The sequence below is a fragment of the Mesoplodon bidens genome (assembly GCF_964165515.1).
Source record: "Mesoplodon bidens genome assembly, chromosome: 2".
NCBI classification, from domain to species: Eukaryota; Metazoa; Chordata; class Mammalia; order Artiodactyla; family Ziphiidae; genus Mesoplodon; species Mesoplodon bidens.
This window is the reverse complement of record NC_138177.1, coordinates 183,066,751-183,093,096: the sequence shown is the minus strand read 5'-3', so window position 1 is coordinate 183,093,096 and position 26,346 is coordinate 183,066,751. Positions and strand designations below refer to the sequence as shown.

The window sequence follows — 26,346 nt, the reverse complement described above, 5'->3', positions numbered from 1 at the left end:
ACCCAGGCACGCTGCCTTGGTGGGCTCAGCGTGGGTCCTTCATCCATCTCCTTCTTCCAATGCCTTATATTTCAATGGGCTTGGCCACCCCAGATGTGTTCTAGAGGCTGGGGAAAGGCTTATCTTTCTCGGGTGCCTTGCAGTAAAAATGAGGCCCGTCAGAGGCTGCTTTGCAAGCCCAAGACCTAGAAGGCATGCCCACGTGCTAGGGAGGTAGCTGGGCGCTGAGGGCCTCCAAAACAAAGGAGGCCCAGGCATCTGAAGGCCTTCGGACTCTAACTCAGAAGGTAAGGACCAAATCTGACCTCTCACTTAAATTGTTTTGGAGACTGACTTTCCAGTATCCAAAACGTTGGCCTTTCCCCAACAGGGGAATTGAAGCTGAGCCTTTATCTTCTCCCTGGGGATTTAAAAACGGGAGGGTGGTCATGTTGATATCTGAGGCCTCCCTAGGTGGGCATTTTATGATCAGAGCTTCTCGACGGGATGGAGCCTCTACCAGGCTGGGCTGGGCTGCACGGCCAGATGTAATTTAGGGTGAGAAACAGACAGAGCTCGGCTTTTCAACCTCGACTTGAGACAGCGGGTTGTTCTGACCTGCCAGGGATACGACCTGTACTGCCCACCAGTTAGAGGCCCTGGGACGAGGGCTCTAGGGGAGAGGCCACATGGAGGTGGGCACAGGACTGGCCCGTCAGACTGACCACCCGGGCAAGCACCGTGACGGCCACTCCCTGGTTTTCCATAGGCCTGGTGGGTAAAAGCCACAGGCCGAGACAGTGTGGCCCCAGGGCATCAGGTGCCCACATGGCCCCTGGCCAAGTGGAAAGGCTGGAAAGAAGGATCCACCTGTGGGGGCACCTGGCATGACCCAGACTGCGTGAGGCTGCCGTTAGCCGCAGGCCCAGCCTCAGACAGACGCGAGCCAATCCTCCAGCAACAGCTTTACCAATGACTAGAGCCACCAGAGCTGATGTTTTGGTCTCTTTCTGCCATAGACCTGTCTTCTTTCTTAATTCGAAACCCATGCAGGCAAAGGTGATGACACGTATTGGACCGCTCAGACCCCAAGAGGCAGCAATTTGCACTGTGGTCCCGTGACAGGTCCAAGGATGGGCAGGGAGACCCGTGGGCCACGTGCTGGCATTTCTGGAAAGTAAAGTCCTCCCTTCCGTGGCGCTTGGCATGTTTTGACAACACAGAACGTGGGACTGGTGTCACCAATTTGCTAGCGTGAGGGGCAATCCCGGAGCTGCTGGGGTGTCCCTGTAGAGGGTACGCAGAGGAGAGAGGATGCAGGGACTGACCACTGTCGCTAGGGCAGCCGCCGTCCTGAGCACTGCACACAGGTTAAGCCGAGTGACCCTCACAAGGAGGCTGTGACTGTCCCAGGGCACCGCAGGGATGCCAAAGCAAGTGTCAGCCCCACACTCTGTGCTCCTGGCCCCAGGCTCACCACCTCCCCCAGGAAGCCCCGAGACCCTCAGCCTCCTTCGAATCTGACCATCAGGGAGAGAAAGCTGCATCCCAGCTGCCCTCGGCCTCCCCCCAACACAAGAGGTCACACACGGTTCCACACGCTCATCATGCGTGTGCAGGGCCAGCCGGGACACGGCTCCTGTGGACCCTCTTCCCAAGGACCCACTGATTTCATAGAACTTCCATCCCTTCTTCAAAGAAGGCTGAGAAAGCTCTGGAAGGGAGCGAGACTACCGCATATCGGATGCATCAAGTTACTTTCACCTCAAAATTCTCCAGGGCCACGAACCCAGGAAATCATTACAATTTCGTGGAAAATTTCCTTGTATTTGGAAATCCAATTACTTCCAAACTCATGGCTGTATTCAAAATGAGGGTTCTGAGCTGTTGATTTCTCTGTTAGAACATATCAGGGCTTCCCTGGTGGGGCAGTGGTTAAGAATCCGCCCGCCAATGCAGGGGACACGGGCTCGAGCCCCAGTCTGGGAAGATCCCACATGCTGTGGAGCCACTAGGCCCGTGCGCCACAACTACTGAGCTCATCTCTGTGAGCCCCAGGGGAAGGCCGGCCACTGCCTGTGACTGCCAGGCCATGGGCACAGGCCTGGCCCCTGAGAAGGACAGCGTCTGTTCAGACACCCGCCTGCCTCAGTGTAAAGGATCCTAAGGCCCCGGTGGCTTCCTTCTCCTGTAAACTCCCATTTCTGAGGGTCTTATTTAGATGTTTAGTCTAAGGCGGGAATTCTTCTGGCAAGATCGATCCCTCTGACCACCCGTGATGTAGAAGTTGTCATGGTTCTGCTTCCCACACCTGGGGAGCCCTCAGAATCCCCGTCGGAGCTTTCTTAAAAGCCTAGGCTCAGAGGACACGCCCCCCAACCAATGGAGGGGAGCCCAGGAGTCCGCTCTTATCCAAAGCGCGCCGGTAATTCTGGCCTGAAAACTTCCCTCGGTGGCTGAGAGGTCGGGTCTCATGTTCTGTAACCATGCGGGCAAGGGGAGGGTCGGGGACGGGGCTGCTCCCGCCGTGTTCCCGAGGAGGACGGGGCGGGGGGTGGGGGGGGCGAGCCTCACCAGCGCGCCCAGCCCGCAGCGCCCAGGCTCCGCTCCGCGCTCCCGCAGGCGCACCACCCTCATGCGCTCCAGCTTGCGCCTGCGCACGGCGTCCCCCTCACGGCCGGCGCCCTGGGCCCGCCGGGTCCCCTGCCACGGGGGCGTGAAGAGCAGGGCGGCCAGCTCACTGTCCACGTCGGCCAGCTTCTGCGCTTGGACCACATTTTTCACTGCTGGAAGGTTCAAAGAGAGGGCCAGAGGTTAAAGGTCAGAGTTTACGTTCTCTAAGCAGCCACGGCTCCACGCCCTCCAGAGCCCAAGCCTCAAGCTTTTCATAAACCCTCAGAGGCTGGTAAAGGTGGAAATGACGCACCCTGCCCTCCACGGCATCCCTCCCTTACCAGCCTCTCACATAGAAGGGATTCTGTCTCGGTGCTTAGATACAAATGTATTAGTGCCCACTAGGGGGTCTGCTAGGGAAAAGGTCAGCGTTGCAGAAGCTCAGGCTCTCAGGATTCTCCAGACGCCCTCGCCCAGGACCGCGCCCCTGCTCACCTCCAGCCCCCCCAGCGAGCACCCACAATGCCCAGCGCACCGTCTGGGCTCAGGCACGCTGTCCTGTCAGGTCCTCAAAGCCACCCTGGGTGCAGGTTTTCAGGAGGCCCGAGCTCAGATCAGGAATCGGGGGCTCCAATGAGTTGTGCCCTGAGGCCCCGGGCCAGCCGGGGTGGGTGGAGCCCAGAGCGTCTCCTCTCTGCACCCGGCTGCCTCTGGCTGGCTGGGCCCCCAGAGCACCATCTCCTTCGGGAGCTCTACTCGAAGCCTAGACCCACCAGGAAAGCTGTGTAGCCGACAAACAGAAGCCGCGGTAGGCCAGGCCCCAGCAGGCAGGAGAGCTATTTTCTCCCTCCCATCACTGGCTGTGCCACTGACATGCACACGTGGCACATGCCACGTCACAAGCTGACACGTGAGATTCCCGGACAATCAGTAAACCCAGCACAGGCGGCAGGTGAGAGGGAGCACCCCAACTTAGCATCATGTCCTTCCTTCAGGCACCCCCAGAACCACGGGAAGTGACCGCGAGCCTGAACTCCGCCGACTGGACCCCCTCCCCGTCCTCGAGTATCTCTGCCTCCTGCTGACGGGCTCCACGTGGTGGTGAAGCAGCTTCCCCTCACTCGCCACCTCTTCTTCCATCACACGTAAACAAGCGCTACTTCCAGGTTCTTCGGGTGCCATGAGATGGTGCAGACGTCTCAAGTGGCCACCCCAAAAGAGCACTTTTCGTGTGTCTGGGGTCCAGCTCCATGGGAACGGGAGCTCCAACCTGGATCGAGGTCAAGCAGCCCGAGGCCCCCGGTCCCGAGTGGAGGGGCCAGGGTGGGAGACGAGCAAGGCTGGGGAGTGATCAACTGGCTTGTGTGTTCAGACTGCATCACCCCGACCGTGGGGGTGATGGGACCGTGTGGGACAACTTCCTGCTTCCAGAACCTTGTCCGGGGGGTGGAGACATGGCTTCTGGTGGAGCACCCGGCCCTCTGGTTTTGACCAAAATAGGGATTGGAAGACTGATGACTCCAGAGGCTCGGGATCCCTCAACAAGCCCTCACTGTCACAAGTCCCCGCGCTGCCCAGAGGAGCCCCCAACCTGCCGGGCCCCGGGCCGTGGGTTTCACAAATCCTCTCGTACCTGTCCCTGGGGGGGAGGGAGGGGATGGGAGGCACTCCCTGCTCCGTGGAGCCAGCTCTCCATCCATTCCCTTGGTGGCCAAAGGGACCAGCTGGGGATGGGGAGGCACTGGCCCCAAAGCAGGAAATCCAGATTCTAGTCCAAGTTCACGACCCTTAACCACACAACTGGCCATGTCACCTGACCTCTGTGTCTCAGTTTTTTTCAGCATTAAAATGAGGAAGCTGGTCCGGAACAGACTCTCAGCCTGCTGGGCTCACGCAGCATGGACCCCTTTGAGCATCTGAATGTACCCGGGCCCCTCTCCCGGGGAAAACGTACGAGGACCCATAAAGTTTGCACTGGAGTTTCAGGGGACTCGTGGGATTCTGGAGACCTTCCAAGATGGCACCAAAGGCCTCCCAGTCCTGCCCCCCGCAGCTCTGGAATCCCCACCCAGGGCACAGGTTCAAGACCAACAAAGTCAAGGGCCATCAGCACAAGACGCTCACGGCAGTTTCCGATCCACATGAAATGACCTGAAACCTCTGGGGGCTGCTCCTCAAAGGGCACCTCCCACTTTTCATTCCAATGACAAGTATTTTACATTCAGGTCTGGGGGGTCATTTGAAAGGGGACGGAAAAACTTCCGTGTTATGCGATATTTTCACAAGCCCAGGTCTTTATCTCCCGAGCTTCTCTTCTCCCCAACATGGGGAGTTTCAAATTAATTTTTAAAAAACAGCCTACGTTCATCCCGACCTTTTCCTCCTGTCCCCTTCCCCTGGAGAGGAGCAGCTACCCGAAAACAAATGCCACTCCTAGGACTGTAATCTCCACCAAGTAACACCGGTGGCTTCCCCAGGGCCCAGCTTAGAGAGCGCTGGGCTGACGATGGCGGTGACTCGACGTGGCCTGCAGGTCACTGAGCCAGAGGCGGACCCACGGCTCGGGCCCCCAGATCCAGAGGGCAGGGCCCCACGACACAGGCGCACGCGTGTGCTCCTGCACACGCACACACGTACACGCACGCACGCACACGCGGCCCTCCGCCTCTCGCTCTGCCGCACCACCCGCCCACCGCCCCAAGCACAACCCCCAGCCTCCGCCCGTAGGCCCCTCGGTCTCTCCACTCACGTCTGGGAGCTCCGGGCGTGAGAAGGCCACCTCCCGGGAAGCCGGTGGCTCCATCATTCGAGATGACCCGTGACCTGGAAGGTGGCAGTGAGCTGGGACTCCCCACTCTCCGTTCACACAAGTGACCTGAATGAAAAACACCCCCCGCCCCACACGAGACATAAATACCAGCACAGAGTCGATGACACTCGCCCAGATCCCCGCCCACACCCCACTTTGCACTCTCAGGGTGGAGTTGGTTTTGCAGCAGAGAAACGGCGGGTGCGCAGAGGCCCGTTTCCTTCGAGCTCCCTGCTCTCCAGGCCCACACTCTCCTCCGTCTGAGCAGCAGTCTGCTTTCCCACCACGAGTCGGGGCTCGAGACGCTCAGGGCAGGTCTCCGGGGGGCCCGGCCCCGGGCTCTGGGATGGTCGCAGACTCTCCTGTCAGGCCCTCGAGTGTTGTGCTGTTCCAAGAAGGCCTTTGTGCCCTTCTGCAAACGTCTGCACCCAAACACGCCTCGGGGGAGACACCCTGAGAGCCCCGGTACCTGACCGTGAGCCGGGGTTCAGGGCAGCCTGCCCTCCCCAGGGAGGCCCCACGGGAGACATGCAGATACAGTGGTAGCGGAGCTCCCAGGGGAGCCGTGGTCACACGCACAGCCAGGATCACGGGGTCAAAGAAAGGAAAGGGGCTCTTGGGATCTCTAAATGATGAATGACCCCGTAAAGCCTCAGAAGAGGCTGGCAAAAAGACAGCGTCAAAAAGCTCGCCTGAGCCGAGAAGCCACCAAGCACGAGGACGGCCCCCTCCCACGGAAAGAGTCACAGGAGACCTGGGCGTGGGTGACAGATGCCTGGATCCGCAGCCTCGCACTTGACCGCGGCTGTGAGTGCAGAGGCGGGGCCCCATCCGGGCAGGCGCCGACCCCGCCTCTGTCACCCTGAAGGCCGGCACAGCGTCACCCCACCTGCTAGCCCACGCCTGCCACTCGCTGCAGAACAACCAGTTTTAAAATGAAACAAAAGCCACGACACTTTTTTTTTGTTCAAGAACTGCAGAATGTACAGGGGAAAGCACAGTGCGGCCGCGTCAAACAAGTGTGCTGCGCGCGGCATCCGTCCTCTGCCTCACAGCCTCCCTGGCCGGGTATCTCAGGCCCCTTCCCACGAGCTTATCTCTCTCTTGCAGGCAACGTATGAAAATGACAATTTAAGATAACGCATAATGGAGCTAATCTTTCTTCTGAAGATAAGATTTTAAAACCTGGAGTCACTGCACATTTGTGGGCTGGTGAATTAAAAATAAAAATAACCCACACAATCTTGGAAGCAGAATGTTTCTAGCAACTCCCCTCCGTCGTAGGAGCTTTTGAATAATGTCTGCTTCTCACACACAGCTCATTTATTTCTCCAGAACCTAAATGAGTTTTGCCGTTTCCATATTGTCTGTTTTCCAGGCTGCCTGGGATCCTACATTTGTGAACGAGGGAGCAGGAGCCTGAGACCTGGCTTACTGAGCTCCGCGCTCACGCCTGCTGCTCCGTCCCAGCCCCACCTGCCCCACGCTGTCGGCACAGGTGGAAATGGCCCGTGGCGCTCAAGGTCTAAAATCAGGCTGGGTTGTAAGGAATGGAAAATTCCCCAATAAAACGACAGAGAGGTTTGAGTCCAGAAACCTCAGATGGCTTGGTGTTGTCCCGCTTTCAATCCTTCCTCAGTCCCCTCGAGGGGGATGGAGTGGGCTTGTCACTAGCCCCACGAGGGCTCACATTGGCCCCTGCCCTGAGGCGGGCACAGGCAGGCATGCCCGGCCTAACGTCCCCTGTCCCATCAGGGTCCTCAATGGAGCCCCCAGAATGTCCAGGCAGGACCATGCCAGCCACACCCAGCCCCAGCCCCCTGCCCACATGGAAGGAGGGCTGGGGCTTTCCTCGGCGTCTCTGACGAGCAGCTCTCGGGACACCACCTGACGTAAGGCCAAGGTGCTCGGCTCTGAACAAGCACGTCCCTCTGCCTCTCTGTTCCCAAGCTGTGTGGTGCGGAAGTTTAGGAACAGTTCTCTCTTCTCTCCTCCACAAGGAGGCAGGGCTATGAGCTGAAACTCCAGAGGAAACTCTCTCCCGAAACCAATCATCTTATTTGAGGATCGTCACAGCGATGCCCCATGGATAGGACCAGAAATAAAACGTGGGCAAGATGGAGACAGCTAATAATACCAAACCCCGACCAGAAATCAGGAACACCAGACAACTGGTGCCAGGGAAGGCTCAGTGGTCAAGAACAGATGCTCAGTGGTCATGGGCTGGCACTCAGTGGACAAGGGCAGGCTCATTGGTCAAGGACAGATGCTCAGTGGTCAAGGACAGATGCTCAGTGGTCAAGGACAGATGCTCGGTGGTCAAGGACAGATGCTCGGTGGTCAAGGACAGTTGCTCAGCGGTCAAGGGCATACTTAGTAGTCAAGCTAATGAGAGCTCTTCTGAATTCCAACTGAGTGCTGATGCCCACGATGTGACCACTGTCCTGAGGGGGCTCATGCCCCAAATGGGAAGAAGAGTAGCCACCCAGGAACAAGAGCAAAGCTGCCAGGAACTCTTACCCACGTTGGCCAAGGTCAGGTGCAGCCGGCCCTTCACCACCGTGTGGACGTTGATGGGCTTGACGCAGCCAAACCTGGTCACGTCTCCACTCACCACCATGGTGTCCTGTTCGTGCTCTGTCGCCACGACCTCAAGCTCATGTGAGACCTGAACGGCTGGGCGCCCTTGGCGGAGGAGGTGCTGCGGAGGAGAAAGGATTGGTCAGAGGGCGGCCGAGGCAGGGGCTAATATCTGCTTCTGAAAACCCAAGTCCCTGCTGTCGGGCCCTTCCCCCAAATCCTTATTAACAAAGTGCATCCCGGTTCACCCACTGAGCAAACCCCAGGGATGCACAAGTGGGCCTGGCAGCCACCTGCGTGGAGCCCCCTCCACATGGAGAAGACGAGAACACGGCACAGAACAAGGGGGGATGCTGAGGAAGCCCAGCTCCGCGTCGGCAGGAGCCCCGAGGAGCCGCCACTGGGCCCCTTAGGACCAAGATGTGCCTCCAGGCAGGGGCGGGGCACGCCAGGCCCGGGCGGGACACAGGGGGCTTCAGTGTGGCAGAAAGGCGGGAGCAGGTCCGAGGAGGGGCCGCGGGGCGGACAGAGCTGGGTCAAGAGGGTCCTTTCCGACCCCACTCTTCTCTGCTAATCAAGTTTAACCCTTCAGAACTCTCCTGAGCCCAAGAGCGAGTGGGGCCGGCCGGGAGGGAGGGCTGGGCCCCTTCTCCTGGGAGGCCTGGGCACGTCACCAGGCCTCTTCACTGTCACACGTAAATGGAAGCGCGGGGCCAGGTTCAGGTCCTGCTTCTGGAATTCTGGCCCTGTCCCTCCAGCACTTGTCCTCTGCCTGTCCCTGGGGCGACACGCCCAGACCAGATCCCTGCTGAGCGGGTCTGGGGCTTCCAGCTCTGGAGACCCTGCTTGCTCAGCAGCTCTTGTCCACATAACGCCAACACGTTCACGGGCCAGTAGCCTCGGCAGCCAGACGGGGTGAAGACCCCTCCAGAGGGTGGCCAGTCAAGGCAAGAAGCGACGCCCGGCTGCCCCAGGAGCAGTGATGCCAATAAAAACAGGGTATCACGTCTCACCTAGGAAACTGCAGAGGGTTTTTTTTTCCCACCCTGTAAAGGGTGGGGAAGCAGGCGCCTTGGTCATCTTCCGGGAAGAGCGCCGTGCCGGGCCCCTGGGCCCCCTGCCCGAGGCTCCATATTTGCGCACCCGTGACTCAGAAACGCGGCTTTGGGGCGTTCTCATTTGGGGAGAAGATGATGGGGTCAGACCTGGGCTGAAAGCCTGGTCCCAGCACGACCCAGGGCTTCGGCTTCATTGCTGGACACGGGGATCAGGGCAGCAGTCCCAGGGCCAGGCTGAGGACACCGCAGCAGAGCGGGGGGGCAACCAGGCACCGGCAGCGACCACCACGAGACCCCAACGATGCTGGTGCTGTCACCGCTCAGGAAATGAGCTGGAGGGGCGAGCCAACGTGACTCAAAGATGTTCCCTGCAGTGTTTCCACCAGGGCAAGGCGCTTAAATGTCCAACAGCGGGGGACAGTGCGACGAGCTGTGATGCGTCTGGAAACGCAGGAAATATCCACAGGAGGCCACGTAAGCACCTTGACAGCTCAGGACCTGGACTTACACAAATTTTCCATCTTTTCTACATAGATGTTAAAGTGAAGACTTGCTTTTTTTGTTTGTTTGTTTGTTTTGCAGTATGCGGGCCTCTCACTGTTGTGGCCTCTCCCGTTGCGGAGCACAGGCTCCGGACGCGCAGGCTCAGCGGCCATGGCTCACGGGCCCAGCCGCTCCGCGGGAGCAGATCCGTGGGATCTTTCCAGACCGGGGCACGAACCCGTGTCCCCTGCATCGGCAGGCGGACTCTCAACCACTGCGCCACCAGGGAAGCCCAAGACTTGCTTATTTTTAGAAAGTAAAATTCCATTTTATTTAAACCGATTCTGTGTCAGTAAACCTGACAGCACGTGTTGAAGGGGCTCTTCGTGGAGGATGAGATCGAATAACCCCTCCATTCGCTTCGCTCGCCCCCGCCCCTCCCCTCGCCCCGCCCCACCCTCCCCTAGCCTCACCCCGCCCCGCCCCTCCTGCCTTTCACCTCACCCCTCCCTCCCTCCTTCTATTCATCCATTCTCAGCCATGCCCTACCCACGGTGGCCTAGGACTGTGCTGGGGAGGGGTCAGTGGCCATCCCATTCCCACCCTCCATGACATCACTGGCCAGTGTAGGAGACAGACTGGCAATATCCATGATGACCTTGGGGGGCCTGAGGAATGAGGACATCAGCCGACACCTGCTGAGTCCTCACCAGCTGTGACCTCGCCCCATAACTCTTTGCACATTGCGCCCCCCCCCCCGGCTCCTTCCACTGTCCTGAGGGCCTCAGCCCCTCAGGGAAGGGCCCTAAGCCCCGGTGGATGGGACAGTTACAGCCCGGGTCAGCCGCCAGAGGAAGGGAGGGACAGAGGAGCAGGCGGCGCCCAGAGGATGGGGAGCACGGAGCTGGGGCCACTGCGGTACAGGAGCCACGAGATCCTGGCGGGCCGGGGTGCTGAGGGGCAAGGGGGGATGGGACCAGATCTGCAGGCCTCAGTGACCAGCCGTGCAAGGCTCAGGAAGGGAAACCAAGGGGGCCCGTGGCTGGAGTCCAGAGGGAAATAGCTGTGTGGGATGAAGGAAAAGTGAATGAAGGTCAGAGAGATTCCAGAGCTGCAGCGATGGTGCCGTATCCTCTCCCCCATCCACCTCAAGGCAGGGAGGAAAACTCTCGGGACAGCATGTCGGCAAGTGGATGTGGCCCAGTGCCTGGCCCAGAGGCCGCCATGTGACCCTACGTTGACCCTCTGGGGTCCTGGTCGCATGAAAGGGAAGGTTTGGGGAGAAACCCTGGGAAGAAAATTGAATTAATGCATGGACTTCAGCTTTAGAATATGCGGAGAATGGGAAGCACAGTTAGAAAACGAATTAGCATCTGATTCTAGTTAGAATGAGAGAAGCACCATTCATGGAACTGAGAACAGGCATCAGGAAACTTTTCCCACCCCATCGTTCATGCATCCTGTCCTCCGCCCTGAGGGCGCACCTCTGATGGGCCGGCCAGGCTCCTGGGGAACAAGGCCGACCCCGAGCTGCTCCCAGGGAACATCCATCCTCACCGTCAAGGAAGCAGAGGTGACGTCACCTGGTGGGTCGGTTCACAGGAGGAACTGATGACTGGGCGGATGTAACCTAGCATGATCGAGTTTAGACTCTGCGAGCATCCTTTCCTTTTGGGGAAGGAGAGGACTCGGCAGTGTTTTGAATTTGTGAACCAAGAAGCCAGGCCCCTGGACAATGCCCAGCGCTGGGTGATGGCCCACACTGCCGGGCGACAGACCTCACAGAAAGGACTGCGGGGAAACGCTACCTTCATCTGAACGGCGGCAGATCCGACAAGAAGCAGGGAGTCTCCGTCCCAGATGTCGATCTGGAGGGTCTGCATGGCCAGGTAGCGGGCGAACCAGCGCTGCTCCCCGGGTCTCAGGAATCCAGGGTCCACCAGGTACTTCAGCTGAAAGCCCGGAGACCCTGTGCAAAGAGGCCCCAGATGCGCCCAGAAGTAATTGGAATCATTTATCATCTTTACACTTGGAGGAGTTTCTGCTCTGGTCATGATGACTCATTTCTGCTTCTGTCAGAGTTACAGCTTAATAAATACATTGATCAAAACATCATAAAATATCCAAATTAACAACATGAAGAGTGGTGTTCAGAAGACAACATTTCTTTCCAGTGTATACAATAAGCTCCTCCCCAAATAAGGCTGACGTTTTTTACCAAGTCCTAGTGAAACAGTCTATGCTGGATAAGGACAGATGCCCCGACGGGGCCGGCCACGGAGTATGACTCGGGGCGCACAGGATTTAGGGAGAAATGCCGTCTACATCTTCTGTCAAAACCGGGTGGTCACCAGATAAAGAAGATGTGGTACATATACACAGTGGAATACTACTCAGCCATAAAAAGAGAATGAATAATACTATTTGCAGCAACATGGATGGACCTAGAGATGATCATACGAAGTGAAGTAAGTCAGAGAAAGACAAATATCATATATTAACACTCATATGTGGAATCTAAAATATGACACCAATGAACTTATCTTCAAAACAGAAACAGACTCACAGACACAGAGAACAGACTTTGTGGTTGTCAAGGGGGAGAAGCGTGGGAGAGGGACGGAGCGGGAGTTTGGGGTTAGCAGGTGCAATCTATGATATATAGAATGGATAAACAACAAGGTCCTAGTGTATAGCACAGGGAACCATAGTCAGTACCCTGTGACAAACTGTAATGGAAAAGAGTATGAAAAAGAATGTATATATGTATAACTGAATCACTTTGCCGTACAGCAACAATTAACACAACATTGTAAATCAACTCCACTCCAATAAAATTTTTTAGAAACCGGGGTATTCACACACAGGCATATAGAGAGCTCAAACTGAGACGGAGCTCAGCACACGGTGCTTAGGCCACCCCGATGCCTCCCGCCCCCAACACACCCAGGAGCCCCACAGAAGCACAGGCCTCTCCAAGGTCGCTCCTGGTGCCAGGCTGATCACCACGAGACAGGAGCTGGACTGCGGCCCCCACCTTCTCCTTTGCGAAGTGGCATCACCATTCATCCTAAATTGGCAAAGATGTCATTGAAGTCACCATTAGTTAAAGTGCAGGGACAGCAACGCAGGGGAAACACACTGAGAACAACATTTCTGCCCTTTCCGTCAATAACATAACAGTATTTACGTGGCCCCACTGAGCAGAACGCTAACCCCAGGGAGGAAGGCGGATGTTTGCTCGGCAGCCCAAGCGGCCCCGGTCAGGCTGAGGCCCTCGCCCCGTGGGTGCTCATACAGCGCCCTCTCTGCTGTCCTCAAGGCCAGGACAGTGCGGTCTGCGGGAGCAGTGAAGCAAGTCAGGACGGGACCCAGCTCGGGGTGCTGAGGAGGAGCGCAGGGGGAGGGGCCCCGGTGGGCCCAGGGGATATGGAGCAAGGACCGGGGGGGCCCTGGCTCCCACCACAGCTGGAGCGCTGACAGAAGCACCCTCCAGGATGGAGGGGCAGGGACCAGCAGCACGAAGACCATGGGAGGGGGGGGCTTCCCTGGTGGCGCAGTGGTTGAGAGTCCGCCTGCCAATGCAGGGGACATGGGTTCATGCCCTTGTCTGCGAAGATCCCACATACCGCGGAGCGGCTGGGCCCGTGAGCCATGGCCGCTGAGCCTGCGCGTCCGGAGCCTGTGCTCCGCAATGGGAGAGGCCACAGCAGTGAGAGGACCACGTACCGCAAAAAAAAAAAAAAAAAAGAAAAAGAAAATGATTACACAGAGATCATATGTGAACCCAGAAAGTCTAAAATATTTATGATCTGGCTCTTAACAGAAATCTGTTTGCCAACCTCTAGTCTAATGGAAGAAGCAAGAAAATCCAGAATTACACCCAAGTAATAAAAAAGAGTTTGCTATATGATAAGGGTGGCTCTCAAGTCACTGGGGAAAAAGACAAATGTTTTAATAAATAGTATTGGGTCAACTGGATAGACATTTGGAAAAAGATAAAACTGATCCATATCTGCCATCACACAGCAGGATAAACTACATAGAGATCAGAAATCTAAATGTAAAAAATGAAACCTGTAAATCCTAGAAGAAACCATGCATGAATCTCTTGCTGAGCTAGGGGAGGAGAAAGCCTTTGCATCTATGACTCAAGAATCTAGAAGCAATAAAAGACTGACAATTAGACTACACGAAAGTAACACCTTTACATAGCAAAACACATCATAAGCAAAGCAAAAAGACAAATGACAAAATAGGAAGCATATTTGCAATGTATATCACAGGCAACAGCTAATCTTCCTAATACAGTTCCCAAAACAGAGGACAAAATAGATGAAAAATCTGATAGAGAAATGGAAAAAGATATGAATAGAAGTTTGCAGACAAAGACAAAAGATGTTCAACTTCACTCATTACAAGAGAAATGCACATTAGAACTTCACTAAGATCTATCTCACATCAATCAGAATGTAACAACCAAAAGATCTCAGGCTAACAGAGAGGAGGTGGTGCTGTCTATCAACACCACTGAAGCCATTTATCCTATAATCCCACTGCCAGCAATCTGCCCTAAAACATACCTCCATACACAGAAAACATAAGAAACACAAGGTTACTCATTGCTGCATTATCTGAAATAGCAGAACCCTGGAAAGACCCAAACCTCCATCAGTAGGATGATGGTTAAATAAACCACAGAACATGCACCCAACGTAGGACAATGTAGCTGTAAAAACAATGCAGACGGTTTCCACATGGAGTGGAACTCAGGATGGAAAGTTAACTGAAAATGGCACAGTGAAAAAGTGTATTTGGTATGCCACCTACTGAATAAGAAAAAACAAAAGATAAAAACGTAAATAGTTGCTTAAGCCAGAAACTAGAAACCTGGTCACCCCCAGGCCAGTGAGCAGGTGGGGACTGTCTAGAGGGGGTAGGGTTGAAGGGAGCCTTGAGTGCTCATTCAACTATGGTTTTATGTTTGGGGCCACGTAAATATTCCAGTCAAAAAGGAAAGAAAGCAAATAGGAAATTGAAAACAAACTGAAACCAACAAATTCGATTGAACATCAAATAGGCACCATAACTCCATAGAGAAAAGAATGAACACAAGGGCTTTGGGCCACACTCACTCTACATCACTCACTCTACATCCTCAGTGGGACACAGCCCAAGACCAGAAGAACACAAAGAAACCTGAACTTTTGTCAGCCATGTATCGTTAGTATTCAAACCAGCGGTATAATTTTGAAAATACATTGTGTAAATTATAAGGGAAAGTAAATAAGTAAATATATTATCAGGAAACACGATTTTCGGTTTAAGAGGAAAGAGATACAAATATTTTAGGGAAAAACCTCTAAACTTAAATTAGAAATATCAAAGTGAACTCATGTTTTAATATACATGCCCCAGCTCTGCCCAGGGAAAGGCCTAGAAGCAGCTGAGACCCCGATCAAAAGTGCCCGGATCGTGATCTTTAGAAAGCACTCCCAGTGGCGGGGCCAGGCTCCCGGGAGAAACGGGTGACCGGATCTGAGGCAGAAAAAGCACAAGGCGAGCCTGGACACCTTTGCTCCAGAAAGGGAGGACCTGCCCAAAGTCCAACCAGAGCGTGTCAACAGACTCAGGCCAACCCGAAGGGCTACAGCTGGCCAGAGACGAAACAAAGAGCTAGGATATGCAAAGCCTGAACTGTCACTGTTAGAGTAACTCTTACAGTAAGTTCTGACTCTGAAAATTAGAAATTAAAGGGAAAGTATTTAACATTTGTTCTTTTTTGGAGAACATATATGTAGTTCACTCCTGGCTGATGAGAGAAAGTCTCTTTTTATAGAAGAATGCCAGCTCATAAAGGGAGACCAAATGATAGCATTAGAAGAATTACCATTTTGAAAGCTCCATTTAAATAGCTGATCCAGGCAAAGCACAGCCAAGGATGTTAGGACAGTAGGTGAAGGGCTGTAGGGGTCGGATATTCACACGAAGCCCAAGAACAGCCCCAAGAAGTCTTCCAAGTGCAAAGGGGGAAGCGCCTACCTCTTCCCACTGGAGACACCTGGGGCAGGTGCCCCTACCAAGTGCTCACACGGGGCACCCGCACGGTGACACGGCCTGACCTCGGCGCCTCCGATGGGATGCACAGGCAGCACGTGGCCTCAACAATGAAGAGTTCACACCAAATCCAGGATGAGACTGAGCCCTCAGCCCTTCCCCCAGTGGACGAGAACTACTGAAGGTGAACGAGGTAGACAACCAGGTGAGGAAACAATCAGACACACGGAACGTGGGACATTCTACAACTCGCTCAGTCTCTTCAAACAGGCACCAACACTGGACAAAGAATGCAGGGGACAAGGCTCAGTGAAAAGAGACTGAACCCATGATTACAGATAATACATGGGCCTGGACTGGATGTCAGAGCAAAAAACAGCTATAATGGACATATGAGGGGAAATGGGAAAACTTGACTATGAAATTCTTATAATCGTTAAGTATGATAATAGAATTGTGTGTATAGAAAAGGACGTCCTTATTTTTTTATAAATTTATTTATTTATTTATATTTTATTTTTGGCCGCGTTGGGTTCTCGTTGCCGCGCACAGGCTTTTCTCTAGTTGCGGCGAGCGGGGGCTACTCTTTGTTGAGGTGCGCGGGCTTCTCATTGCGGTGGCTTCTCTTGTTGCGGAGCACGGGCTCTAGGTGCACAGGCTTCAGTAGTTGTGACACGCGGGCTCAGTAGCTGTGGCTGGTGGGCTCTAGAGTGCAGGCTCAGTAGTTGTGGTGCACAGGTTTAGTGGCTCGGCGGCTTGTGGGATCTTCCCGGGCCAGGGCTCGGACCCATGTCTCCTGCATTGGCAGGCGGATTCTCAACCACTGCGCCACCAGGGAAGTCCCAGATGTCCTTATTTTTAAGTAATGTATGCTGCTATATTTAGAGGTAAAGTGTCACCACGCCTGCATTTTACATTCAAATGATTCTGAGGTGGGGGGAAAGATGAACAAAGAGATGAAGCAGGTATTCCCAAATGCGCCAACACAACTTCTGTAGCTGGGGACACGGAATTAGGGCACCTGGAGAAGGCACAGGAAAGACAAGATCCAGTAAGGAAGAGGCGATCAAGGATGTACTAGAGGGTCCAGACCTAGACGCTGGTCTGGTGGGAGATGCCCCCTTGGCTGGGATAACTCAGGGGCGGGAAGATGGACGAGAGTTCTTTAGGACAATGGATGCTCTTGGCTGACCCAGACTCCAGCTCTCACACTAGGGAAGACCCCGCTAGACAAAAACACCAAGAGACGCATGTTAGAAAAACAACATGTTAGAAAAAAAACAGGCAAGAAAGCAAGGGAAATAACAAGGAAAAGCGGCCCCGTGCATGTGGTGTAGAAGGACGGGGACCAACACAAGCAGATGAAATGGCCACAAACTTGGGGGAAGCTTCCTGAAAGGAGCGGGGCACAGTAGTCAGTGAGGGAAGTCCAGAGGCACATCCCACTCTTGAAGAAAAAGGGGAAACAAAAGAAATTCTACTCACAATGTAGAACAGTGACTAGTGTGGCAGAGGCAGCCACCAGGCCCACGGGCCGCAGGTTCCAGAAGCTGCGGTTTCTCCCGCTGGACCAGATGTGGCAGCCGTTTGGCATGAGCCTGCTGAGGGCTGCCCCCAAGGGCGTGTGGGAGCCACATCATGGACTCTGGGCACCAGGACACAGACCTGGAGGGGAAGCGGTGACCCTCCACGAGAACTGGTGGTCAGGGCTGCCAAGACTGTAAACGTCCAGACTTTGCCAGAAGACAACAACGTCTCAACTGCCACTTTCCATAAGTGGGTCCACCCACCAGAAAAGAGCAATCGTGTGGCAGAGCTGAGACCAGGGCTTTTTCTCTCCGCCCTCATGCCCCCCTGAGTCTCTGCTATCATCTTTGGCAAAACCAAACTTTGGATTCTGGGAACAACATTTTGCTTAAAATAAGCATTCCAGGCTGAGAAATGACTCACTTCGTAAGCTTGGTGGGTGTGGAGCCAATGCTTTTAAAATCTTTTATGTCCTATTTATTCTCTGCATTCTTTATGAAGGTCACAAACCTCAGTCCCTACCTCACAGGATACACAAAATTCCAGATGAATTCTAGGTCTGAATATAAAAAGGGAAAAAAGGCTTCTAGAAGGTAACATAGGAGGATATCTTCAAGACTTTGTGGAGACAAACTCATTTTGGGTGTAGCTTAGGAAATCTGCCCATTAAGGAAAAGACTGATAAATTGGACGTAATTTTCATGGAAAACTACTGTTAACCAAAAGATACCATTAACAGAGTCAAAGGCAAGGCACAGAGTGGGAGGAGATATTTATGACATCTGAAGAAGGACTGGGATCAGGATATATGCGTAACACCTACAAACTGAAAAACAGACAACACAATAAAAAATGGGCAAAGCACTTCAGAAGAGGATCTGCCGAAGGCCACAGAGTGTGGAAGGTCATCGGTCAGCCAGGAGATGCCGGCACATGCCCACCAGGAGGTCACGTGAAAGAAACAAACAAAGCCACACACATTACACAACCAGCAAGGACACAGGCAGTTCAGACTTTCCGTCTACTCCAGTGGGTGTGTAAGCTGGCAAAGCATTGGAGAAGGAATGCACCAAAGCTAGACCTGTGCTGCCCAGGGACCCAGCAACTTCAGTCCCAGGCACAGACCAACGCAGATGCACACACACACACGTGCACCAAAAGAATGATCGTATATTATTAAAAAGGCAAGACAGAGCCAGTATAGATGAGGGTGTGGAGAAAAGGGAATCCTCGTCCACTGTTGCTGGGAATGTTAAGTGGTGCAGCCACTGTGAAAGCCTCCTCCAAACCTTTTTCGGAGGTTCCTCAAAAAACTTAAAAATAGAGTTACCACATGATCCAGCAATCCCACTCCTGGGTATTTAACCAAAGAAAACAAAAATAATAACTGGAAAAGAAATCTGCACCCCGCCCCCACGACGTTCATTGCAGCATTATTTATAATAGCCAAGATGTGGAAGCTACCTAAGTGTCCACCTATGGATGAACAGATAAAGAAAATACAGGACCCCGGAGGAAGATGGCGGAAGAGTAAGACGCGGAGATCACCTTCCTCCCCACAGATACATCAGAAATTCATCTACACGTGGAACAACTCCTACAGAACACCTACTGAACGCTGACAGAAGACCTCAGACCCCCCAAAAGGCAAGAAGCTCCCCACATACCTGGGTAGGGCAAAAGAAAAAAAGAATAAACAGAGACAATAGGATAGGGACGGGACCTGCACCAGTGGGAGGGAGCCGTGAAGGGGGGAAGGTTTCTACACACTACAAGCCCCTTCGCGGGCGGAGACTGCAGGTGGCGGAGGGGGAAAGCTTCGGAGTAGCGGAGGAGAGCACAGCAACAGGGGTGCGGAGGGCAAAGCGGAGAGATTCTGGCACAGAGGACCGGTGCCCTCAGGCACACACCAGCCCGAGAGGCTTGTCTGCTCGGCCGCCGTGGCGGGCGGGGCTGGGAGCTGAGGCTCGGGTATCGGCTTTCAGTCGGAGCGCAGGGAGAGGACTGGGGCTGGCGGCAGGAAGAGAGCCTGAAGGGGTTAGTGCACCACGGCTAGCCCGGAGGGAGTCCGGGGAAAGGGTCTGGAGCTGCTGAAGAGGCAAGAGACTTTTTTCCCTTTTGTTTCCTGGTGCGCGAGGAGAGGGCATTAAGAGGGCTGCTTGGGGAAGCGCCGGAGACAGGCACGAGCCGCGGGTAAGGCACGGACCTCGGAGACGGGCGTGGGCCGCCGCCGCCCGCCGCCGCGGCCCGCCGCCGCCCGCCGCCGCCGCCGCGGCCCGCCGCCGCCGCTGCTGCCGCCGCCGCGGGGCCTGTGTGCGAGCGCGGGTCACTGTCCGCCCCGCCTTCCGGGGGGCCTGTGCACCCCGCCACTGCCGGGGTCCCCGAGACCCGGGGACGGCTTTCCCGGGAAAGCGCACGGAGCGCCACGGGCTGCTGCAACGTCACGCCGGCCTCTGCCGCCGCAGGCCCGCCCCACACTGCGCGCCCCTCCCTCCCCTCTGCCTGAGTGAGCCAGAGCCCCCGAATCAGCGGCTCCTTTAAACCCGTCCTGTCTGAGCGAAGAACGGACGCCCTCCGGCGACCTACGCGCAGAGGCGGGGCCAGGTCCAAGGCTGAGACCCGGGAGCTGTGAGAGCAGAGGCAGGGAAATCTCTCTGTGCAGCCTCGGAGGCAGCGGATTAAAGCTCCACGGTCCATTTGATGTGCCCTGCGTCTGTGGAGTGCATGAATGGACAGCGAATCATCCCAAATTGAGGAAGTGGACTTTGAGGACAAGATTTAAGACTTTCCCCCCTTTTCCTCTTTTTACAACGAATTATTCCAAATTAAGGAGGTGGACTTAGAGAGCAAGATTTCAGACTTCTCGCCCTTTTCCTCTTTTTACAACGAATTATCCCAAATTGAGGAGGTGGACTTGGAGAGCAAGATTTTTGATTTTTCCCCCTGCTCTCTTTTTGTGAATGTGTATGTGTAATCTTCTGTGTAAGATTCTCTCTGTATAGCTTTGCTTCCACCATATGTCTCAGGGTTCTATCGGTCCGGTTTTTTTTTTTTTTTCAATAATTACTTTCTAATTTTAATAACGCTACTATATTTCATACTTTATTCTATTTTACTTTACCTGCTCTTTCTTTTTTTCCTACTCTCCCTTCCTCCCTTCCTCCCTCCGCTCCTCCTTTCCTTCTTTCTTTTTCTTTCCTCCCTCCCACCCTTCTTCTTTCCACTTTCTTTTTCTTTCCTTCCTCCCTCCCTCCTGTCTTTCTTCCTTTCCTTCCTCCCTCCCTCCCTCCTTTCTTTCCTTCTTTCTTTCCATCCTTCCTCCCTCCCTCCCTCCTTTCTTTCTTCCTTCCTTCCTTCCTTCCTTTCTTCCCTTCTTCCTTTCTTTCCCTCTCTCTTTCTTTCTTCTACTAATTCTTTCTTTCTACTTTTTCTCCCTGTTACTCTGAGCCGGGTGGATGAAAGGCTCTTGGTGCTGCAGCCAGGAGCCAGTGCTGTGCCTCTGAAGTGGGAGAGCCAACTTCAGGACACGGGTCCACAAGAGACCTCCCAGCTCCACATAATATCAAGCAGCGAAAATCTCCCAGAGATCTCCATCCCAACACCAGCACCCAGCTTCAGTCAACGACCAGCAAGCTACAGTGCGGGTCACCCTATGCCAAGCAACTAGCAAGGCAGGAACACAACCCCACCCATTAGCAGAGAGGCTACCTAAAAACATAATAAGGCCATAGGCACCCCAAAACACACCACCAGACGTGGACCTGTCCACCAGAAAGACAAGATCGAGCCTCAACCACCAGAGCACAGGAATTAGTCCCCCCCACCAGGAAGCCTACCCAACCTACTGAAACAACCTTAGCCACTGGGGTCAGACACCAAAAACAACGGGAACTACGAATCTGCAGCCGGCAAAAAGGAGACCCCAAACACAGTAACATAAGCAAAATGAGAAGGCAGAAAAACACACAGCAGGTGAAGGAGCAAGATAAACACCTACCAGACCTAACAAATGAAGAGGTAATAGGCAGTCTACCTGAAAAAGAATTCAGAATAATGATAGTAAAGCTGATCCAAGATTCTATTTCCATGATCCATAATCTTGGAAATAGAATAGACAACATGCAAGAAACAGTTAACAAGGACCTAGAAGAACTAAAGATGAATCAAGCATCGATTAAAAACACAATAAATGAAATGAAAAATACTCTAGATGGGATCAATAGCAGAATAACTGAGGCAGAAGAACGGATAAGTGAGGTGGAAGATAAAATAGTGGAAATAACTGATGCAGAGCAAAATAAAGAAAAAAGAATGAAAAGAACAGAGGAGAGTCTCAGAGATCTCTGGGACAACATTAAACGCACCAACATTCGAATTATAGGGGTTCCAGAAGAAGAAGAGAAAAAGAAAGGGACTGAGAAAATATTTGAAGAGATTATAGTTGAAAACTTCCCCAATATGGGAAAGGAAATAGTTAATCAAGTCCAGGAGGCACAGAGAGTCCCATACAGAATAAATCCAAGGAGAAATACACCAAGACACATATTAATCAAACTGTCAAAAATTAAACACAAAGAAATCATATTAAAAGCAGCAAGGCAAAAACAACAAATAACACACAAGGGAATCCCCATCAGGTTAACAGCTGATCTCTCAGCAGAAACCCTACAAGCCAGAAGGGAGTGGCAGGACATAATTAAAGTGATGAAGGAGAGAAACCTGCAACCTAGATTACTCTACCCAGCAAGGATCTCATTCAGATTTGATGGAGAAATTAAAACCTTTACAGACAAGCAAAAGCTGAGAGAGTTCAGCACCACCAAACCAGCTTTACAACAAATGCTAAAGGAACTTCTCTAGGCAAGAAACACAACAGAAGGAATATACCTACAATAACGAACCCAAAGCAATTAAGGAAATGGGAATAGGAACATACATATCAATAATTACCTTAAATGTAAATGGACTAAATGCTCCCACCAAAAGACACAGAGTGGCTGAATGGATACAAAAACAAGACCCATATATATGCTGTCTACAAGAGACCCACTTCAGACCTAGAGACACATACAGATTGAAAGTAAAGGGATGGAAAAAGATATTCCATGCAAATGGAAATCAAAAGAAAGCTGGAGTAGCAATTCTTATATCAGACAAAATAGACTTTAAAATAAAGACTATTAGAAGAGACAAGGAAGGACACTACATAACGATAAAGGGATCGATCCAAGAAGAAGATATAACAATTGTAAATATTTATGCACCCAACATAGGAGCACCTCAATACATAAGGCAAATACTAACAGCCATAAAAGGGGAAATCGACAGTAACACAATCATAGTAGGGGACTTTAACACCCCACTTTCACCAATGGACAGATCATCCAAAATGAAAATAAATAAGGAAACACAAGCTTTAAATGATACATTAAACGAGATGGACTTAGTTGATATTTATAGGAGATTCCATCCAAAAACAACAGAATACACATTTTTCTCAAGTGCTCATGGAACATTCTCCAGGATAGATCATATCTTGGGTCACAAATCAAGCCTCGGTAATTTTAAGAAAATTGAAATTGTATCAAGTATCTTCTCCGACCACAATGCTATGAGACTAGACATCAATTACAGGAAAAGATGTGTAAAAAATACAAACACATGGAGGCTAAACAATACACTACTCAATAACGAAGTGATCACTGAAGAAATCAAAGAGGAAATTAAAAAATACCTAGAAACAAATGACAATGGAGACACGACGACCCAAAACCTATGGGACGCAGCAAAAGCAGTTCTAAGGGGGAAGTTTATAGCAATACAATCCCACCTTAAGAAACAGGAAGCATTTCGAGTAAACAACCTGACCCTGCACCTAAAGCAATTAGAGAAAGAAGAACAAAAATACCCCAAAGCTAGCAGAAGGAAAGAAATCATAAAGATCAGATCAGAAATAAATGAAAAAGAAATGAAGGAAACGATAGCAAAGATCAACCAAACTAAAAGCTGGTTCTTTGAGAAGATAAACAAAATTGACAAACCATTAGCCAGACTCATCAAGAAAAAAAGGGAGAAGACTCAAATCAATAGAATTAGAAATGAAAAAGGAGAAGTAACAACTGACACTGCAGAAATACAAAAGATTATGAGAGATTACTATAAGCAACTCTATTCCAATAAAATGGACAACCTGGAAGAAATGGACACATTCTTAGAAATGCACAACCTGCCAAGACTGACTCAGGAAGAAATAGAAAATATGAATAGACCAATCACAAGCACTGAAATTGAAACTGTGATTAAAAATCTTCCATCAAACAAAAGCCCAGGACCAGATGGCTTCACAGGTGAATTCTATCAAACATTTAGAGAAGAGCTAACACCTATCCTTCTCAAACTCTTCCAAAATATAGCAGAGGGAGGAACACTCCCAAACTCATTCTACGAGGCCGACATCACCTTGATACCAAAACCAGGCAAGGATGTCACAAAGAAAGAAAACTACAGGCCAATATCACTGATGAACATAGATGCAAAAATCCTCAACAAAATACTAGCAAACAGAATCCAACAGCACATTAAAAGGATCATACACCATGATCAAGTGGGGTTTATCCCAGGAATGCAAGGATTCTTCAATATACGCAAATCAATCAATGTAATACACCATATTAACAAGTTGAAGGAGAAAAACCATATGATCATCTCAATAGATGCAGAGAAAGCTTTCGACAAAATTCAACACCCATTTATGATAAAAACCCTGCAGAAAGTAGGTATAGAGGGATCTTTCCTCAACATAATAAAGGCCATATATGACAAACCCACAGCCAACATTGTCCTCAATGGTGAAAAACTGAAACCATTTCCACTAAGATCAGGAACAAGACAAGGCTGCCCACTCTCACCACTCTTATTCAACATAGTTTTGGAAGTTTTAGCCACAGCAATCAGAGAAGAAAAGGAAATAAAAGGAATCCAAATTGGAAAAGAAGAAGTAAAGCTGTCACTGTTTGCAGATGACATGATACTATACATAGAGAATCCTAAAGATGCTACCGAAAAACTACTAGAGCTAATCAATGAATTTGGTAAAGTAGCAGGATATAAAATTAATGTACAGAAATCTCTGGCATTCCTGTACACTAATGATGAAAAATCTGAAAATGAAATCAAGAAAACACTCCCATTTACCATTGCAACAAAAAGAATAAAATATCTAGGAATAAACCTACCTAAGGAGACAAAAGACCTGTATGCAGAAAACTATAAGACACTGATGAAAGAAATTAAAGATGATACAAATAGATGGAGAGATATACCATGCTCCTGGATTGGAAGAATCAATATTGTGAAAATGACTCTACTACCGAAAGCAATCTACAGATTCAATGCAATCCCTATCAAACTACCAATGGCATTTTTCACAGAACTAGAACAAAAAATTTCAAAATTTGTTTGGAAAAACAAAAGGCCCCGAATAGCTAAAGCAATCTTGAGAACGAAAAACGGAGCTGGAGGAATCAGGCTCCCTGACTTCAGACTATACTACAAAGCTACAGTAATTAAGACAGTCTGGTACTGGCATAAAAACAGAAAGATAGATCAGTGGATCAGGATAGAAAGCCCAGAGATAAACCCACGCACATATGGCCAACTTATCTTTGATAAAGGAGGCAGGAATGTACAGTGGAGAAAGGACAGCCTCTTCAATAAGTGGTGCTGGGAAAACTGGACAGGGACATGTAAAAGTTTGAGATTAGATCATTCCCTAGCACCATACACAAAAATAAGCTCAAAATGGATTAAAGACTTAAATGTAAGGCCAGAAACTATCAAACTCTTAGAGGAAAACATAGGTAGAACACTCTATGACATAAATCACAGCAAGATCCTTTTGGACCCACCTCCTAGAGAAATGGAAATAAAAACAAAGATAAACAAATGGGACCTAATGAAACTTCAAAGCTTTTGCACAGCAAAGGAAACCATAAAGAAGACCAAAAGACAACCCTCAGAATGGGAGAAAATATTTGCAAATGAAGCAACTGACAAAGGATTAATCTCCAAAATTTATAAACAGCTCATGCAGCTCAATAGCAAAAAAACAGACAACCCAATCCAAAAATGGGCAGAAGACTTAAATAGGCATTTCTCCAAAGAAGATATACAGACTGCCAACAAACACATGAAAGAATGCTCAACATCATTAATCATTAGAGAAATGCAAATCAAAACTACAATGAGATATCATCTCACACCAGTCAGAATGGCCATCATCAAGAAATCTAGAAACAATAAATGTTGGAGAGGGTGTGGAGAAAAGGGAACACTCTTGCACTGCTGGTGGGAATGTGAATTGGTACAGCCACTATGGAGAACGGTATGGAGGTTCCTTAAAAAACTACAAATAGAACTACCATATGACCCAGCAATCCCACTACTGGGCATATACCCTGAGAAAACCATAATTCAAAAAGAGACATGTACCAAAATGTTCATTGCAGCTCTATTCACAATAGCCCGGAGCTGGAAACAACCTAAGTGTCCATCATCGGATGAATGGATAAAGAAGATGTGGCACATATATACAATGGAATATTACTCAGCCATAAAAAGAAACGAAACTGAGCTATTTGTAATGAGGTGGATAGACCTAGAGTCTGTCATACAGAGTGAAGTTAGTCAGAAAGAGAAAGACAAATACCGTATGCTAACACATATATATGGAATTTAAAAAAAAAAAAGTCATGAAGAACCTAGGGGCAAAACGGGAATGAAGACGCAGACCTACTTGAGAATGGACTTGAGGATATGGGGAGGGGGAAGGGTGGACTGTGACAAGGCGAAAGAGAGGCATGGACGTGTATACACTACCAAACGTAAGGTAGATAGATAGTGGGAAGCAGCCGCAGAGCACAGGGAGATCAGCTCGGTGCTTTGTGACCGCCTGGAGGGGTGGGATGGGGAGGGTGGGAGGGAGGGAGATGCATGAGGGAAGGGATGTGGGAACAGATGTATATGTATGACTGATTCACTTTGTTATAAAGCAGAAACTAATTAAAAAAATAAATAAATAAACTTTAAAAAAAAAAAAAAGAAAATACAGTATGTATATATACAAAATATTACTCAGCCGTTAAAAAGACGGTAATCTTGACATCTGTGATGACACGGATGGATCAGAGAAAGACAAATACCATATGATTTCACTTATACGTGAAATCTTTAAAAAAAGAA

At 51.0% G+C, this 26,346-nt stretch overlaps 1 protein-coding gene across 5 annotated transcripts in view; it reads right to left on the bottom strand.

The window, feature by feature from the left end:
• NPHP4 (nephrocystin 4) overlaps window positions 1–26,346 on the bottom strand; it is a 136,157-nt gene that overhangs the window by 10,527 nt on the left and 99,284 nt on the right. For 4 of the 5 annotated variants that reach the window (XM_081223486.1, XM_081223484.1, XM_081223487.1 and 1 more), the window contains exons 18-21: window positions 11,331–11,491; window positions 7,922–8,102; window positions 5,342–5,467; window positions 2,554–2,765 (exon numbers count right to left, since the gene is read on the bottom strand). In XM_081223486.1, the coding sequence (XP_081079612.1) occupies window positions 2,554–2,765; window positions 5,342–5,467; window positions 7,922–8,102; window positions 11,331–11,491 (680 nt within the window). The remainder of the gene's footprint in view (window positions 1–2,553; window positions 2,766–5,341; window positions 5,468–7,921; window positions 8,103–11,330; window positions 11,492–26,346) is intronic. The other variant, XM_081223485.1, reaches the window with a different exon arrangement.